General features: G+C 37.2%; 2 protein-coding genes across 3 annotated transcripts; both read right to left on the bottom strand.

The window, feature by feature from the left end:
• Nucleotides 1-1,406: 1,406 nt before the first annotated feature.
• cep76 (centrosomal protein 76) lies at nt 1,407-9,762 on the bottom strand. The gene is made up of 12 exons (XM_046848087.1): nt 9,386-9,762; nt 9,091-9,243; nt 7,809-7,887; nt 7,495-7,719; nt 7,210-7,395; nt 6,780-6,877; nt 5,800-5,928; nt 4,305-4,493; nt 3,556-3,722; nt 3,130-3,463; nt 2,816-3,033; nt 1,407-2,627 (listed from the first exon to the last, which is right to left on the bottom strand). The coding sequence occupies exons 1-12, from the start codon at nt 9,446-9,448 to the stop codon at nt 2,489-2,491; spliced, it is 1,980 nt and encodes a 659-aa protein (XP_046704043.1). The 5' UTR covers nt 9,449-9,762; the 3' UTR covers nt 1,407-2,488.
• Nucleotides 9,763-10,586: 824 nt separating this feature from the next.
• On the bottom strand, nt 10,587-15,222 carry ptpn2a (protein tyrosine phosphatase non-receptor type 2a). Of its 2 annotated transcripts, none has more exons than XM_046848088.1 (9): nt 14,973-15,222; nt 14,228-14,318; nt 13,615-13,715; nt 12,828-12,926; nt 12,573-12,710; nt 12,070-12,279; nt 11,757-11,915; nt 11,423-11,595; nt 10,587-11,064 (listed from the first exon to the last, which is right to left on the bottom strand). In XM_046848088.1, the coding sequence occupies exons 1-9, from the start codon at nt 15,030-15,032 to the stop codon at nt 10,857-10,859; spliced, it is 1,239 nt and encodes a 412-aa protein (XP_046704044.1). In that variant the 5' UTR covers nt 15,033-15,222; the 3' UTR covers nt 10,587-10,856. The 2 variants fall into 2 exon arrangements, with proteins under 2 accessions (XP_046704044.1, XP_046704046.1); XM_046848090.1 differs by having other exon boundaries at nt 11,423-11,592.
• Between the last annotated feature and the right edge of the window lie 128 nt (nt 15,223-15,350).

The following is a 15,350-nucleotide window of genomic DNA, read 5'->3' as shown; positions in this document are numbered from 1 at the left end:
TGTATGTAAACACTCACTAATAAAATAGTAAAAATTGCAAACAAACACTGTGTCGCAGCATTCTGTTCAGTAAGCCGAGACTCGGTGACTGATAGAGCCGGGGTACAGACCCCGCAGCTCGTTGTGAGTGAATGGGACACCGCGGGGGTCTCAGGGGTCAAAGTGACAGGGCTGTAGCCCCAATACAACATGATCCAGAAATGGCTCGCAGACACAGAGATAAAAAACTAATGTGGTGTTCAATGGGAAGTTTTAATTTAGCCTAAACTCATGGGCGTAAATTTCATTTCACAGTAGGGGTGGACAATAAATAGAAAAATTTCCCATGGGGACAAAAATTATACAGTCAAATTGTACTTATAAAGATATGGTTTAGGTGAACTGAAAAATTATCTTATGTCCATTTTCCTTTTCGCTGTCATTTTAACTGTAGCACATTTCGTACACAATGGTAATTCAAAGTGCTTTACATAAAGAAAGTAAAACTATCATTAAAAAACAAATCACAATAATAAAAACAAGGAATTAAAAAAGGTTTAAAATTGTATTTAAAATTAATTAAGACACTTAAGAACAGAATAGAAATTGATTATCTATTCTGGGGGGGGGGGGCAGTGGAGTGGTGCAGTTGCATGGAGAAGAGGTGGAGAAGGTGGAGGAGTTCAGATACCTGTGGTCAACAGTGCAAAGTAATGGAGAGTGTGTTAGAGAAGTGAAGAAAAGAGTGCAGGCAGGGTGGAGAAGAGTGGCAGGAGTGATTTGTGATAGAAGTGCATTTGCAAGAGTGAAAGGGAAAGTTTATAGGACTGTGGTGAGACCTGCGATGTTGTATGGTTTAGAGACAGTGGCATTGAGTAAAAGACAGGAGATGGAGCTGGAGGTAGCAGAGCTGAAGATGTTAGTGATGAGGATGGACAGGACTAGAAACAAGTTTATTAGAGGGACAGCGCATGTAGGACGTTTTGGAGACAAGGTGAGGGAGGCGAGATTGAGATGGTTTGGACATGGGGTATATCGGTAGGAGAATGCTGAGGATGGAGCCGCCAGAAAGGAGGAAAAGAGGAAGACCAAGGAGGAGGTTTATGGATGTGGTGAGGGAAGACATGCAGGTAGTTGGTTTGAAAGAGGCAGATGTAGAGGACAGGGGGGTATGAAGACGGATGATCCGCTGCGGCGACCTCTAATGGGAGCAGCAGAAAGAAGAAGAAAAAGAGGATGAATTCAAATATCATGCAAGAAAACTACAGCACTTGTATAATTTCCTTAACCGTAGTTATTGAGTTGCTCATTAACTTCAGAAACATTATTATACTTAGCAAATATGACTTTCTTTGATTTAGAAAATATGATATTTGAAAGTATATTTTTAATACTCCCCGCACATACAAATGAACACATACAGAAGGTATCTTAAAAAATGTTTTATATTTAAACCAGAAGTAACAATTTAGTCACCAATGACTTTCATTATATGGACAAATATTGACTTTAAAATCATATATTGTGTTTTACAAAAAGAAAGCTTAGAACATCATGAGGTTGAAGAAATGGTGACATCACAATTCTGACTTATATCAAATCTTCGACATATTAACAATCTAGTTTACTTGTCACAAAATATCTCATACTTCTCAAAATATTTTGCCATATGATGATGGAGTATGGCAAATAATGAATAAAAAAAAAAGTGTCTCAAGATTGAATCAAAGTTAAAATGACATTCATTTAAAGCTAGGGTCTTGGTTTGATTTCTTTCATGATGTGTAAACTGAGAAATGTGGGACCTTACAGATACAGTAATCCCCCATTTATCGCCGTGGTTACGCTCCAAAACCGCCGACAATTAATGAGAAAAAAAAAAAAACGCGATAAACTGATGCCACCCTAAAAATGCTATTTTATGTATACAGTACTGTATTGTATTTACATTTTACTTCTTTTTATAATTATATTTTTATTTATTATTTGAACATAAAAACAACTCCCTTTAATTTTTTGGTCTATCGTGCTAGAGACCGGGAAAATCAGCTAAACAAATTAGTTATGTGGCAAATGCAATTCCTCGATAAACTGTGGGCGTAAAATAATCGCAATAATGCGGGGATTACTGTATTTCAGATTTAGATTTTTGAAAATTCTGAAAACACGACTGTCCTTATGAGTTTTTGTATTTAAATTGAGGGCCAGAAACAATTAAATATATATTTTAAGAGTAAACTGTACAAAAATCCTACTGTACAATAACACTACACTCCAACACAGGATCTAGTCAATAGAAAACACACATTTTAATAAAAGTCTTTAAACACACATTTAAAAAAGGCCTAACAAACAATATTTATGTCTTGGATATTAATATAGCTAAATAATGACAAAAAATTTGAAAATGTATTAAATAATAAAATTCTATGAAGACTGACCAAATGTGCCAAAATAAAATCCCATATTACACAATTTATAAACGGCGCACACACTGAGTTTTGTATGATCACAGCACTGATCTGTACTTGCAAGCGAACATGATCCATACAGCAGAGGCTGATTCGAGGTAGGGGAACACACGCACTCGTACCGCCAGACGGACATGATCTCCTCGACATGACACAACCTCCTCACAGAATGGTGACCTGTTTAGAAATAAAGAACAGCCATATTAGCTACACATCCCTCATTGGTACGGCAACACTCATTACTGCAAAAGCATTGAAATAAGAGAAACCAAAAACTTGATTTTTGCAACATGGCATTAAATCTGTGCTTCCAGCTTTGTATATTGCAGGCTTTTTGATCTGCTAAGATTAGAAGGCGTGTGCACCTGAGGCAGGTAGCAAAAGCTCTGCGTGCATTTCGATGTAAAAACTGAATAGGAAATCCTTTAAATGTATGTCCATCTGGAACAGCTCTCCGAACAGCATCCTGAAATTCCTCGTTTCCACAGGACATGCCTGTACAGCGCTCCAGCTCATAGGCTGCCAGAGCAGAGGAGAGCAGGTATGACAGGTGATCATCCCATACTGTAGCCAGACCAATATCCTGAAGAAAAAAAAAGAAAACAGACAAAAACAATGTTAAGCACTTTATTAACTTAAGTTCCCTTCATTTTTAGATATTAACATCTTAAAGTCCTACCTTCCTGTGCTCAGTAACCAAGTAACGTAGCTCAAGCTCTAGATGGTTACTGGCATCGCTGGCCTGCACCGAGGGAGGACAGAGAGGAGGAGTAGGAGGTAGAGAAGAAGTTGAACTGGGGGCACAAACTGAAGAAACAGCTTCTTCACTCATAGCCTTCCATCGGGAAGCATCCGTGAAGTCAAACACGCACAACTCCACCAAGTCTGAAGGTTGGCAGTTAGCCAAGAAAGTCTTATGGTTGAAAACACAACCAATTGTGCGGTATGGGTAGGTTGGTTTGGGCTGAGCAACTAGTGGGGGGGCCTCAGGGTCTACTGGCTGATGTAGGTATCTAAGAGGAAAATAATTGCTCGTATAACTCATGCTTTAACTGTAAGGGCATGTATAACTGAACTGTGTAGGATTTGTTATGCAAAATGCTACCTGTGAGCTGTCTGACTCTCCCAGAAAGTGACTGTGCCATCAGTACCACTGGTCATCACCCAGGTATGGGGGGTGTTTTTAGCTTTGGTGCCCACACACACATAAGCATCTAGGCCAAAACCCAGCAGCAGACTACACAGGAGTGTGGCGTGGTCCTCACAGTCACCCTTGCAACAGAGAATCACACAAAAACAGTCACTTCTTAGAAGGAAAGTCCAGCCACACCCACCCATCTTCTACAGAGAAACTATCAAAAACATCTTAAGCAGCTACATCACTGCCTGGTTTAGTATTTGTATTCAGCATACTGTGTGTTAATCCATATTGTTTTGTATAGTACCATGGTCCTAGGAAAGTGTTATTTCATTTGACTGTGACCGCTACCAGCTGTACATGTTTAAATTGACAATAACAGCCATCTGTTGCGTATGGAATAAAACACCACCAGGTGCGCAGTTATAGAATAATGATCAGTGACAAAAACAGAGCTCTGAATCAAAATGAGACCGATCACTAGTCTCGCTCACTCTCTCTCTCTCTCACACACACACACACACACACACACACACACACACACACACACACATATATATATATATAAATGATGAATACATATGTGATGTGTGTGTGTGTGTGTGTGTATACACACACACACACACATTATATATAAAAATCAACAATATAACCCAATTATAAATAATTCTGCTAAACTACTTACAATTGGTAAATTGAGAAAGATCTTTGGTTACCTTGTTCCTACAGAGGAATGCCATCATACTGCACCACTGCTCATGCCGTGTTCCTCCACCCAGCACAGGCGCCCTCTCCTGAGCCAGCAGACTCACAAAGCGAGCTGCCTGCCGCGGACTTTCCAACAGCCGGCCAGCACGCAACACACGTACGTATGAACACACCGGGCGGTTTACCCCATTCTCATCCTACAAATACACATGACACAAGCCACACTGAGTCCCCCCCAAAAAACAGTAACCATGTAGGAGATCATTCACAAAATTCACGGTTTGGTACGTATGTCTTTAAGTCACAGTATGGTTACATTTCGTACGGTTAGAGGGAAGAAATGCAAATACAAAATTGCTTGTGTTTTTTGGTAACGCAGTTTATTATTATTAACATTTGTAAACATTAACCGTTTACATTTTTTAATTAAAAACCAGCTCGCCTCACTCACCTTGTCTCTAAAACGTCCTACATGCGCGGTCCCTCTAATAAACTAATTTCTAATCCTGTCCATCATCATCACTCCCAACGAAAACCTCAACATCTTCAGCTCTGCTACCTCCAGCTCCACCTCCTGTCTTCTACTCAATGCCACTGTCTCTAAACCATACAACATCGCAGGTCTTACCACAGTCCTATAAACTTTCCCTTTCATTCTTGCAGATACCCTACTATCACAAATCACTCCTGCCACTCTTCTCCACCCTGCCTGCACTCTTTTCTTCACTTCTCTAACACACTCTCCATTACTTTGCACTTTGACCCCAGGTACCTGAACTCCTCCACCTTTCTTTTATTCACACACATGTACTCTGTCTTACTCCTACTGACTTTCATTCCCCTTCTTTCCAGCACATACATCCACCTCTCCAAGCTCATCTCAAAATTAAATAAATTGAAAAATTTTATTAAATATTTTGCATTTATTAGACCCTATTTGGGTCAGATGTGTATGTGTGTTTTTTTTACATTTAATATTAATATAAAAGTTTTAGAAGATATGTTCTATTTAACAGTTCTATTTATTTCAGAAAACTTTAACAAATGTCTTCATTCCTTCCATTCATCATTCCATTCACTCCCTCGATGTGCAACAAATCCCTTTAAGAGAAATTCTTGAAGCAAACACTAAGGAATCCATATCGCTAGTCTGTCGTAAAAATAGCACCGATTTTGCGCATAAGCAAAACAAAACAAATCCGAGTTTTACGCAGCACTACAAATCGCATATCCGGTATGCAGTGAGTAGCCACAATGACACTGCGCTGACTCTAGGTTCTATTATATACTGCTGACATTTTTGTGTATGTTTAAAATCAATAATAATAAAACAGTGACACTACACAACAAACCTGCGGTCCTCCAGTTAATAAGTTCCCGAGGGAACTTAGATTTTAACACTGTTCCGTACGTAAAAGATTGCATTCAGGACACAAAAGTTCAGTATGAATACAAGTAACGTTACTCTCCTAATAATTATCATATCCAGTCCAAATTACTTACTTGAGCAAAGATCTTCACCAGCTTGGATTGGTGAGAAGGTCGTATTTCTAAGAACTCCCTCCACCACTGTTTAGCATAAACCAGAAACAAGCGCTCTTTCTCTGCAGATTTCTGGCGCTCCAGTGACCTCTGGAAAAAGGAAAAAAAAAAATGTAAATAAAATAAAGACCACAAACATACAATGGCACAAGATTATTTAACTATAATAAAATAAACCATGGGTGTATTTCTTCTTTACATGCCACTGAAAGGTATGGATAGTAATAAACATAATAATTAGAATCTTTCAATTCAATAATTTCTCTAAACTCGTTTGAAATGAAAGAGTACTGCATTTATTTTCTTTCTAAATTACCAAAATGATTTTTCTAAGCAATTAATTCAGTGTAATTTAGTTATTTGGCTTTAAGTTGTTAATATTACAATACTACACTACTTTACCTGCAAAAGATCTTAAATTTAATGTCAGTGTTAAAGAATGGACTCCAGCAGTTAGTAAATTATTTTATTACAATTTTTTTATTCTCTGCATGGACCGGGCAGGCGAGAAAAGCTTAGCTTTAACATGACTGATCATTTTTAAGTTGATATGTATGCTTTTAATGTTTTGTATTTAAACATATATAACTTTGTATAGTGGTATATATGATAAAGTTTATAATAATCCAATGAAAATCTTTTGTTTGTGTATTTCTTAGGAGTACTAAAATTATGCATCACAGTGAAGCTGTAAGCAGTCAGAAAGATATACCCACCACCAGTATTCTAGATTTTATTTTAATAATAATTACTTTTTTTTTATTTTATCAAAGAAAGGCACAATAAACAAGGAAGCCACTTGATTAATATCAATCCTTTAAAAAGTAGCTATATAAATTCAAATATAGCTAAGTAGCTATATAAATTCAAACAAGTAGCTACATTTGCACAGTGATCACTACTGAATACAGCAAAAAAAGGAAAAGAAAATCCTATTTAACCTGTGTGCTGATTACTTCAGGGCTCAGAGTTTCACTAAGTGGAGGGTACAGTTCCAGCCTGAGATTAAGGACACCAGCAGGCACTTTACACTCACTGCCTGTAGAAAAATAAACACACACAGATAAATGGTCAGTGAAATCAAAACAGGGTACACATTCACTTTTTACATTAGCTCTTACACCTAAACCAATAATATATTACTAATGAAGTTACTAATTCATTTATTATCTTCTTTAAAGAGAAGCTGGCAGCACAGTGGAGCCTCACAGCTTCAGAATCACTTATCTCAGCTTCCTGTCAGTGCAGAGTCTCTGTCCTACTACTGTAAAAAGCATGCCAGTAGGATGACAGTCTACGCTATTATTCACCTTAGGTGTGAATGCGTCTGTCATTGTGTCACCACAACTCTGACCAAGATCAATTGCTTACCTACACCAAGCAGCTCCACAGACACTGATGTCTTTCCATTGGGGGCACTGAGAACAGATCGCCAGTCAAAGAAATAAGAGGAGACGAGCGTTGTGTCTCCTGCTGTGTCTGTCCGTATCAACACCATGTGCACTGGGTCACAAATGGACAACATGGTGGTGGCATCAGCCATCTTACTGGCATCACCTAGGCCACATTGGAAAGAAACAGATGCATTTTACATTTTTTTAGGTTGCAGGCTAGAGCTGTTATTTCTGTATTAAAAATACAAGTGCTGTGATATACCTGGACCAGCTCGGTGTACTTCTAGAAGAAAGCCCTCTTGTAAGTTGGGTTCACAGGCACAGGGCACAGGTTTGGAGTGAAAGCGTTGGTTGCAGAAGTGAAGGTGGAGTGTATATGTAGAACACACTTGACCAGGTAAAGGCTCTGGCTCCTGCAGGTGCTCAAGGAAGGCCTTTCCCCCAAGAACCTGCAGGTACAAGTATCTCCTCAGTGGATTGATATTGGCTAGCAAAAATGAAAAACAATTCATGGAAGTTAATTTTTTTTTTTTTTATAAATAATATTTTTAAATAAAATTTACATTCTTGACTAACCTGTTTTAATCTGTGTAATGCCCTTCTCAGTGATGCGTTCTGGAGACTTGTTCAGATCCTCTTCTATTTGTGAAAGTTCCTAAAGAAATAAAAAATAAAAAATTAAAGCATATTCCATAACTACTGCCAAATATGCATGTGCAATTCATGCTTTAGTTGTTCGAGGTTTCTCCTAAAGCTTGAAGATCTTGATGCATTACTAAATATTCCAGCAGTAGCTTGTTAAAGGATTTTTGTACCAAAGAGAACAAATTTTACATCCAGCAGATTTACATTATTAATGCTTAAAAGGCGGATTGAAAAAGAACAAGTAAATAAAAATCGTAGAACTGCAAAATATATCGATCATAGCAATGAGAATAGTCAATCATTCAAAAATGAATGTGAAATAAATAATCAATAGTGAATCAATCAAAACCCTATTTCTTTTTATTTTGTCTTATAAAATGTAGCTTTGTCCAGGAATATGGATGGGGTTCAAATGCCACTGCTGCAGACATGCAGTCTTCCACATTTGTAAGCAGATTTTTGCAGTGAGAAGCAGCATTGTACTGTGTATTAGCATCTAAGAAATGTTGTTTATATTAATTTCAGTGAGTCGCTGTCTCCATATTCTTGGTCAGATCCACTACTATGTTTGGTTTCTTTATATTTTAGGGTGGCAGCTGTAATACGCCACTTTTTCCCTATAATTAATACATTAATCGATCGATTGATTGATCCATTAAACTATTAATCTATCTATCAAACCTTTAGGCAGCAGAGACTCTTAACTGTCAAAATCCAAATTCTGCCTCAGTAGACATTTTTTCATAAACATTTTGTGCACACAATATTTTTAATATTGCATAAAATTATTGCTCTTTTTGTCTATTTATTAGATCCTTATGTCTGTCACTTACTTAACTTTCCACTAGAATACAGTAGATCCAAGTTATATTCTTACCTGATTTTGAGTTTTTGATAAAATAATTGAAATTGGCTTAATGGTAAATTACTCGATTAATAGTGTAATGAACCAACCAAACAAGTGATTTTAAAAACCACTACAATAAAACCCAGGACTCTATTCATAGAAAACTTCATGTCCTATACATTTATTGTTTTTCTTTTCTTCACATTTTTTAACCATGTTAGAGGAGAAGGGGAAACTAACGTGCAAGACAGAGGGTTCTCCAGGACCAGGGTCAGGAATCTGTGCACTGGAAGACAGAAGGAGTCTGCAGTGCTTTTGGGCTCTTAAATTGAAACCCAAACATTGGAGCTGTTAATAATAACTTACTGCACTGGGGAAGCTGAGCTGCTTCATGGCGTCCTCCACGATGCCCCTGCGCTGCAGTGCTATCAGCAGATCATCCTCAGACAGTGGCCTCTGATCCCCCTGACATCTTACTGCCTCTGCTAAAACATCCCGGATCTGCCCCTGAATGTCCATCTGAGGACACAGTATTCACATCATGTCACACACAATGCCCCGGAGCTGAGGCGATCAAGCTTAAAACAATTCAGGGTAGACCGCAAAAGTGGTTAAAATAGGTTTAATCTAACAGGAAGCAACATAACAGTCCTAAACCAACCTTCATAAGGTGATCATGGATGATCTGTTTTAGTTCATTAGATTTCTCCGGCGGTAGAGACATGCCTCAGTCGCTTCTACAGAATCCAAACAAACCCGCAAAGCTAAACCTACTACCTAGCTCATGTGTGATTTACTTTCCAGAATTATAATCATCGTTCACAAATATATGAGACGAATAATTTTAGTTATATTATTGCATGCTAATAGCTTTAACGTGCTACCAAAAACGTAAACGCCCACATATAATCACTAACAGATCAAATACTGGCGGAAAACTGCGCGCTTGTGGATTTCAAAACCAGTAGAAGACGCCGCGTTGCTAGCCACCGTGCCCCGCCTACGCGTACGCCATAATGAAAAGAGTCAACGGCTACCCGATTCCTGAACGTGAGGAGTCGAGTAGTCGAGTTTGGTTTCGATATCATTGAGTCATGAGAAGTAAATGAGTCACTTCCAAGAGTCGATTCTGCACAATAATTTTCTTCGAACCCTATTCATACTAATAAGGGATCATCATTTAATAATTAAGCAAATGAAATGGATTTTCCACTGTTTTGTGTAGTAGAAGACCTTAAGTCAAGTGATGTAGATATAGCACAATTTATGATTTTTTTATGGAATTTTATTTAGAGAAATTATTAAACAAAGGAACAGATGTAATAACATTCTGATTTGATCTAACCATTTGTCATAATTAGGAGTTAACGTGAGTTCTGCCCCTTGATACTATGGGAAAACTTAAAAAATAATTATAAAAAAATAATGGCCTACAAAATTATTTCCTTCTGGCAATTTGCACCAATCTGACTATTTTCCTCTGGCCAACAAGGAATTTAACCTAAAGAAATTGAACTAATTTATTTTTTAAAGTAGTGGCATTAAACATTTATTTTAGATTGTATCATTTGCATATACTTTAGAACAAAGCTGCCTCAGTGTTACTTGCTAATACTTGCATGCCTTTTGTGTCTAAATGGCTCTGATGACGTTTGTACACTTTAAAAAAAAAACAATTTATTTCTTCAGCAAAAAACTTTAATATATACAACATTATTCAAAACTGGACATGATCCACCTGCAAAATATGGTGGCACATTTTGTATTCCATTTATTAATAATACCTCCTGAGATGTAAGAACGTAAGGAGCATGTACAAAAAAAGAAAAAAAAAAAAAACTGTCCCACACTGGTGAGTGAAGCCAGAACAGTGAACAGAGTCATTTACTAACAAATTTCTGTAAAACAATGTCTTACTTGAGCCAGCATATATTGTAGTAATGCTAACGGACTAAGTTTCTAAACACTGAAATTATCAAGAACCAAGCTTGTATTTAAAGCAGTATAAATAATAATTTTAAGAAGTCAGGCCTAATAAGCAGCCTTTGTTTGCAAAAATAGAAAAAAAAGAAAACTGACCTTTATCTCATAATGAACCAAATCAGGCTAAGTGTAAAAAAAACATAATACAATTATAGAAGTTTCACTGGGACAGAAAAGCCCAGCACATGAACAGTCCCAGTGCTAGAGCTGTTCCAGCTCCTACATTTAGGACAATGGGCCTCCAGTATAACCAGCTCTCTCTTCTTCTCTGCTTCAGTCATCTTCTGCTTCATATGCTGGACCTTTTTTGCTGTACTGGCAATCCGCTCCTCACGATGTCGCTTTCGCAAGCTGCCGCTGATAGAGAGAAAAGGAGAGCTTTAATCTAATGTAACATCAAAGCAAATAGCATTAGTGGATTTCCAGGTATGAGGTAAAGCGGTTTATTCCTGTAAGGGGCCAATTTCCATGAATGATGTATTATTTATTTTTAATTAAAATAATGAGGGTTTATAGTGTGCTAAGTTTTACATGCACACTAAAACACTTTTTTTTTTTTACATTTTGTTTAAAACGTGTAATAAAAAAAGAAAAAGAAAAAAAATGAATGCATGTGTATATGTGAATGAATGCACATGCCAAACATGGAACCAAAGTCCAAATGTAAGTGGAGTGCAACTCCATGAGTAAGTAACCCATGACCAAAGGAACATACCTCTCTGCTTTTAAATATACTTGCTGATTTTCCTTTCCTAACAATCTTTCATCATTTTCTTCTTCTAGCTTTGAGATAAGACCATCATCTGTCTGTCTTGCAGTATCCTTCAGCACTGGACCCAGATCAGTCTGTGGCTCTTTGTCTTCTTTAGATATGTTTTGCCATTGCTGCTGCAGTATAGAAAAAAAAAAGATCAATGCATTTGTATTCCATCAGGTCAACCAGAACTTGTCCAAAAAAAAAAACCAACCAAAAAAAACAGTATTCAGTGCTGTAGTGCTGTAATTAAAGGGACACTTGTGGCATTGCTCACAATGACCAGTATATATACCTGCAAAATGGAGTCTCCCAAAATACACTTAAGTCCTTCCATTACAGCCATGTAAGAGAATCGAAGCTGGTTTGGGGTTTGAATGAGGCCCATGCGATACTCTCTCATGTCCAACAGGACTTTCTGTATATCTACAGAAGCATGTTTCCTCTTATCCATCTAAAGAATGAAAAACACCTTGTATTAAAACACATCTTGTCTCAAGCTAATAATACAATCTTTTTAAACAATAACTTATACCCATGAAATAAATAAATAAATTACATTTTGTTCAATTCAATTAAAATAATAATAATGCAGTGTAAATAACTACCAGGACCAAGCAGGTGTCAACCAATGAGAATGTTCCTGATCTGCCAATCCCAGCACTGCAGTGGACCACAGACGGCCCATTCTCGGGCTCCAGTGAGCCAGACTCTCGAACCTTAAACAAAAAGTTGAGGAAAGATGCAGGGGACTCAGGCACACCAAAGTCAGGCCAAGTGGTGAAGTGAAAGTGGTAGATGTCTCTTCTCTCTCCTGTCTAAACAAATGCAACAAGACGTACAGAGTGTAACTTTAAAATCATTAATGTGAAACATTCTACATAAATCAAGATTTGTTTTTGTGTTGGCAAATATTTTGGGGGGAAACAGGGTCCTGTTCCACTTTCAACCTATAGACGGACAAAATGACCAAGTAAAGAACCCATGCTTGAATAACCCAGTGATCGTGGGTGAAGGATGTTCAATATGAAACAGCTTATTTATGGAGAAAAAAAAAATGCTAATAGTTTATTAAATCTAAATGACAACAATCAATGTGAGAGCATCATACTTTGATGTTTTGAAGCTTGAGCACTCTTGTTGTGTAATAAGATTCAACATCTTCAGACACTAAAGTCACCACAAACCCTGTGTCACTGAAATACATCGGTTTCTCTTCTTCTGAGGGCCAGTACTGAGCACATTTCTCCTGTTATGAACAGCAAAAACAATAATGATTTAGCCTAGGCTTATACTGGCCATGTCAGACACTTACATGTTTAAACATCATTTATTAGCAGAAAATAACTATTTAGGATTTACTTACTGAGCCTTTTTCTATGACTCTGTTGAGCATGATGACACCTTTTGAACGCTGCTCCCAAATCATTAACCAGAAGTGGCCACGAGTATTAATCAATGGTCCCTGTGTTTCAGAAAAAAATATAAACATAATACCACTAATTTGAAAGATAAAAGATAAAAAACATGAATTATTCCCATTCTAAAATTAAAGAGTTAAATGTGTATCACATAGTTTAAAAACAATGTAAGAATGGACACAGGCTAGCTGATCTAAGTAGATTAGATTCTCCAAATTGCTCCTAGGTGTTAATGTGCTAAAGTGTGTGTGCATAGTACCCTAGTCGTCTCTATCAGTGCTTCTAGCAGATTGAGAGTTCAAATCCAAGAACCATAGAATTCTTATAAATGGAGTGTAAATTAAACCTCACATTATTAACATTATTTTTCCATAAGAAAAGCAACGTCAATTCACATATTATTACATGCCTGGTTTAGCCTCGGTAAGCCTCAAAAGAAAAAAAAAATTATAATGTAATGGGTGTGATTTGTTTATTTCTACATATCTATATAATGATGAAATATATTGTGTCAATTGTTATTTGATAGATTTTTTATTAAATATTTAGATTTTTACCATCCATCAAAAATATAAATGTAAAGCTAAACAAACTAAACTACCTGCAATAAATGTTTTTTGAAAAAAGACATTTTAAGGAAAATACTTAGAACCTGTAATCAAAATTCTGTTAAGAACCTCGAACACTCCATCTACAGTTCAACTCTACAGCACATTTAATGCGTTTTCATACCTGAGTCAGTATGTAGTTTCTCTGAGCTTCCTCCATGGTTATCAAGCTTGCGTTTATGTAGTCATTTTCTAAATTTTCTAATCTCACTCGGCTGTGATCATCTGTAAAGAAAAAAAAAGATGTTGCTAAATGAATGTAAATAGAAAAATAAAAACATTTGCCACTTTATTAGGAAGACTTGTACCCCTGCTTATATAACTGTAAAGAGTAATTGAGTTACTGCACACATTTTTATTGTTCAAAAAGGTGCTTTCACCCCCAGATCTGCCTCTCATTTGATCCTTTTGCACATTCCCTGTAAACTGACTGCTATGCATGACAATCCCTACCAACAGTTATGCCATGGTCAGTCATTAAAATAACATTTTTCCACATTGTGATATTTGATGAATAACTAAAGCTTTTGATCTGTAGATGCAGAATTGTAATTCTACTGCCACATGACCAGCAGATTAAATGATTAGAATAATAAGCAGGTGTTCCTAATAAACTTAACAGTATATGGTCCATACGTGTGTCATAGAAGAGCATACATGTGCATATATCTGCCACATTAATGAATGGATAATATACACCAACTCCATATGTCTTGTAAATAGTTTAAGTTACTTACATGGGCTGACGTCTCTGTATCGGTTTCTGTTCCGGTTTTCTGGAAATTTTGCCACTTTGTAGGAACATTCCTGGGATTGATTACGGATTTCCTGCCAATCAAATATACATGCCATATTATTAGAGTCTGTAGCCTAGTAATATATATAGTCTGCATAAATGGAAATATGCTGATGATTGCCAATGTTGAGATGATGTCATGTTTACTTAAATAAGACAGTAAAGTGACAGATTTGCTGTTGAGATCAATTGATGTAAGTGGTAAAAGTGTTTGTTCAAAGAGGCTGTGTGCAAGATGGAGAAAGTTCAGTTCAAGTACACAGTTCTGAGAAAAACAGCTATCTATACACGTTTCACAGGAAGTGCTTGTCCTGTTATTGCAGCACTGCCTGCTCATGTAATGCAGTCTGCTCAAGTTTAAATTGTAAATAAAGATTTGTAAATAAACATGGCTCTTATTGACATGTCCCATCATTTCACACATTTTAACAAAATCGTAGCTTTCTCCTGAATTGTAAAGAAATAAGAAAATCACAGATGCTCACAACATTCACAGTTTGATCTTCGGCGTTTCTAGGTATCACACGCATGCGCACATTCAGCCGAATCTGAAACCCAGGCTAAAAGCTAGCTCGATGTGGATTTACTGTGTTTCAGACGAGTTTTACAGCCCGTTTAGGGGAATTCAACTGATCAGGACACACAGAAGCACACATCTTCAAATTTCGTAAAAAAAAAAAACTTACATTATACAGGTTTTGCCACTGCCCCTGTGAATCTATGTGATTAAACTCATCCTGGTCCATGTTTGCTCAGGTTCAGTCATTTATAAAGGTCAAATTTTACGCGAGACCAGACGACTCTTGAGAGATCCGTGCGCAGAGATGAGAATTGTCGAGCTGAAGAGAGCATGCATTTCTGCGCTCTGAGCATCAACAATGTGTGGAGGTCCTGTACTGTACCTCGGCTACTTCCGTAGCCTGACTAGAGCTCGAAGAAAGTGACAGAGGCCCCGCCCACTTTCCCTCCCACCGAATGATTTCAGACAGACAGGCAGACAGACAGCGCCAGCACAGAGCCTAGATACCTTCATTTACTAACCTCAGCAGGTCACCAGTGTAGTA

The sequence above is a fragment of the Silurus meridionalis genome, chromosome 4 (assembly GCF_014805685.1).
Source record: "Silurus meridionalis isolate SWU-2019-XX chromosome 4, ASM1480568v1, whole genome shotgun sequence".
In the NCBI taxonomy this organism is placed as follows: domain Eukaryota; kingdom Metazoa; phylum Chordata; class Actinopteri; order Siluriformes; family Siluridae; genus Silurus; species Silurus meridionalis.
Note: the sequence above shows the minus strand (reverse complement) of the source record. Positions and strands in the feature narration are given on the sequence as shown.

Bases quoted from the DNA above. Each gene is read 5' to 3' on its own strand.
- ptpn2a (XM_046848088.1), bottom strand. From the start codon at position 15,032: ATGGACCAGGATGAGTTTAATCACATAGATTCACAGGGGCAGTGGCAA. The intron at 14,319-14,972 runs GTAAGTTTTTTT...TTTGATTGGCAG, and splicing joins AGTGGCAAAACCTGTATAAT to GAAATCCGTAATCAATCCCA. The intron at 11,596-11,756 runs GTATATATACTG...TCTATACTGCAG, and splicing joins TGGGAGACTCCATTTTGCAG to CAGCAATGGCAAAACATATC.
- cep76 (XM_046848087.1), bottom strand. From the start codon at position 9,448: ATGTCTCTACCGCCGGAGAAATCTAATGAACTAAAACAGATCATCCAT. The intron at 9,244-9,385 runs GTTGGTTTAGGA...CTGTGTCCTCAG, and splicing joins TCCATGATCACCTTATGAAG to ATGGACATTCAGGGGCAGAT. The intron at 3,464-3,555 runs GTAGCATTTTGC...TTTTCCTCTTAG, and splicing joins GAGAGTCAGACAGCTCACAG to ATACCTACATCAGCCAGTAG.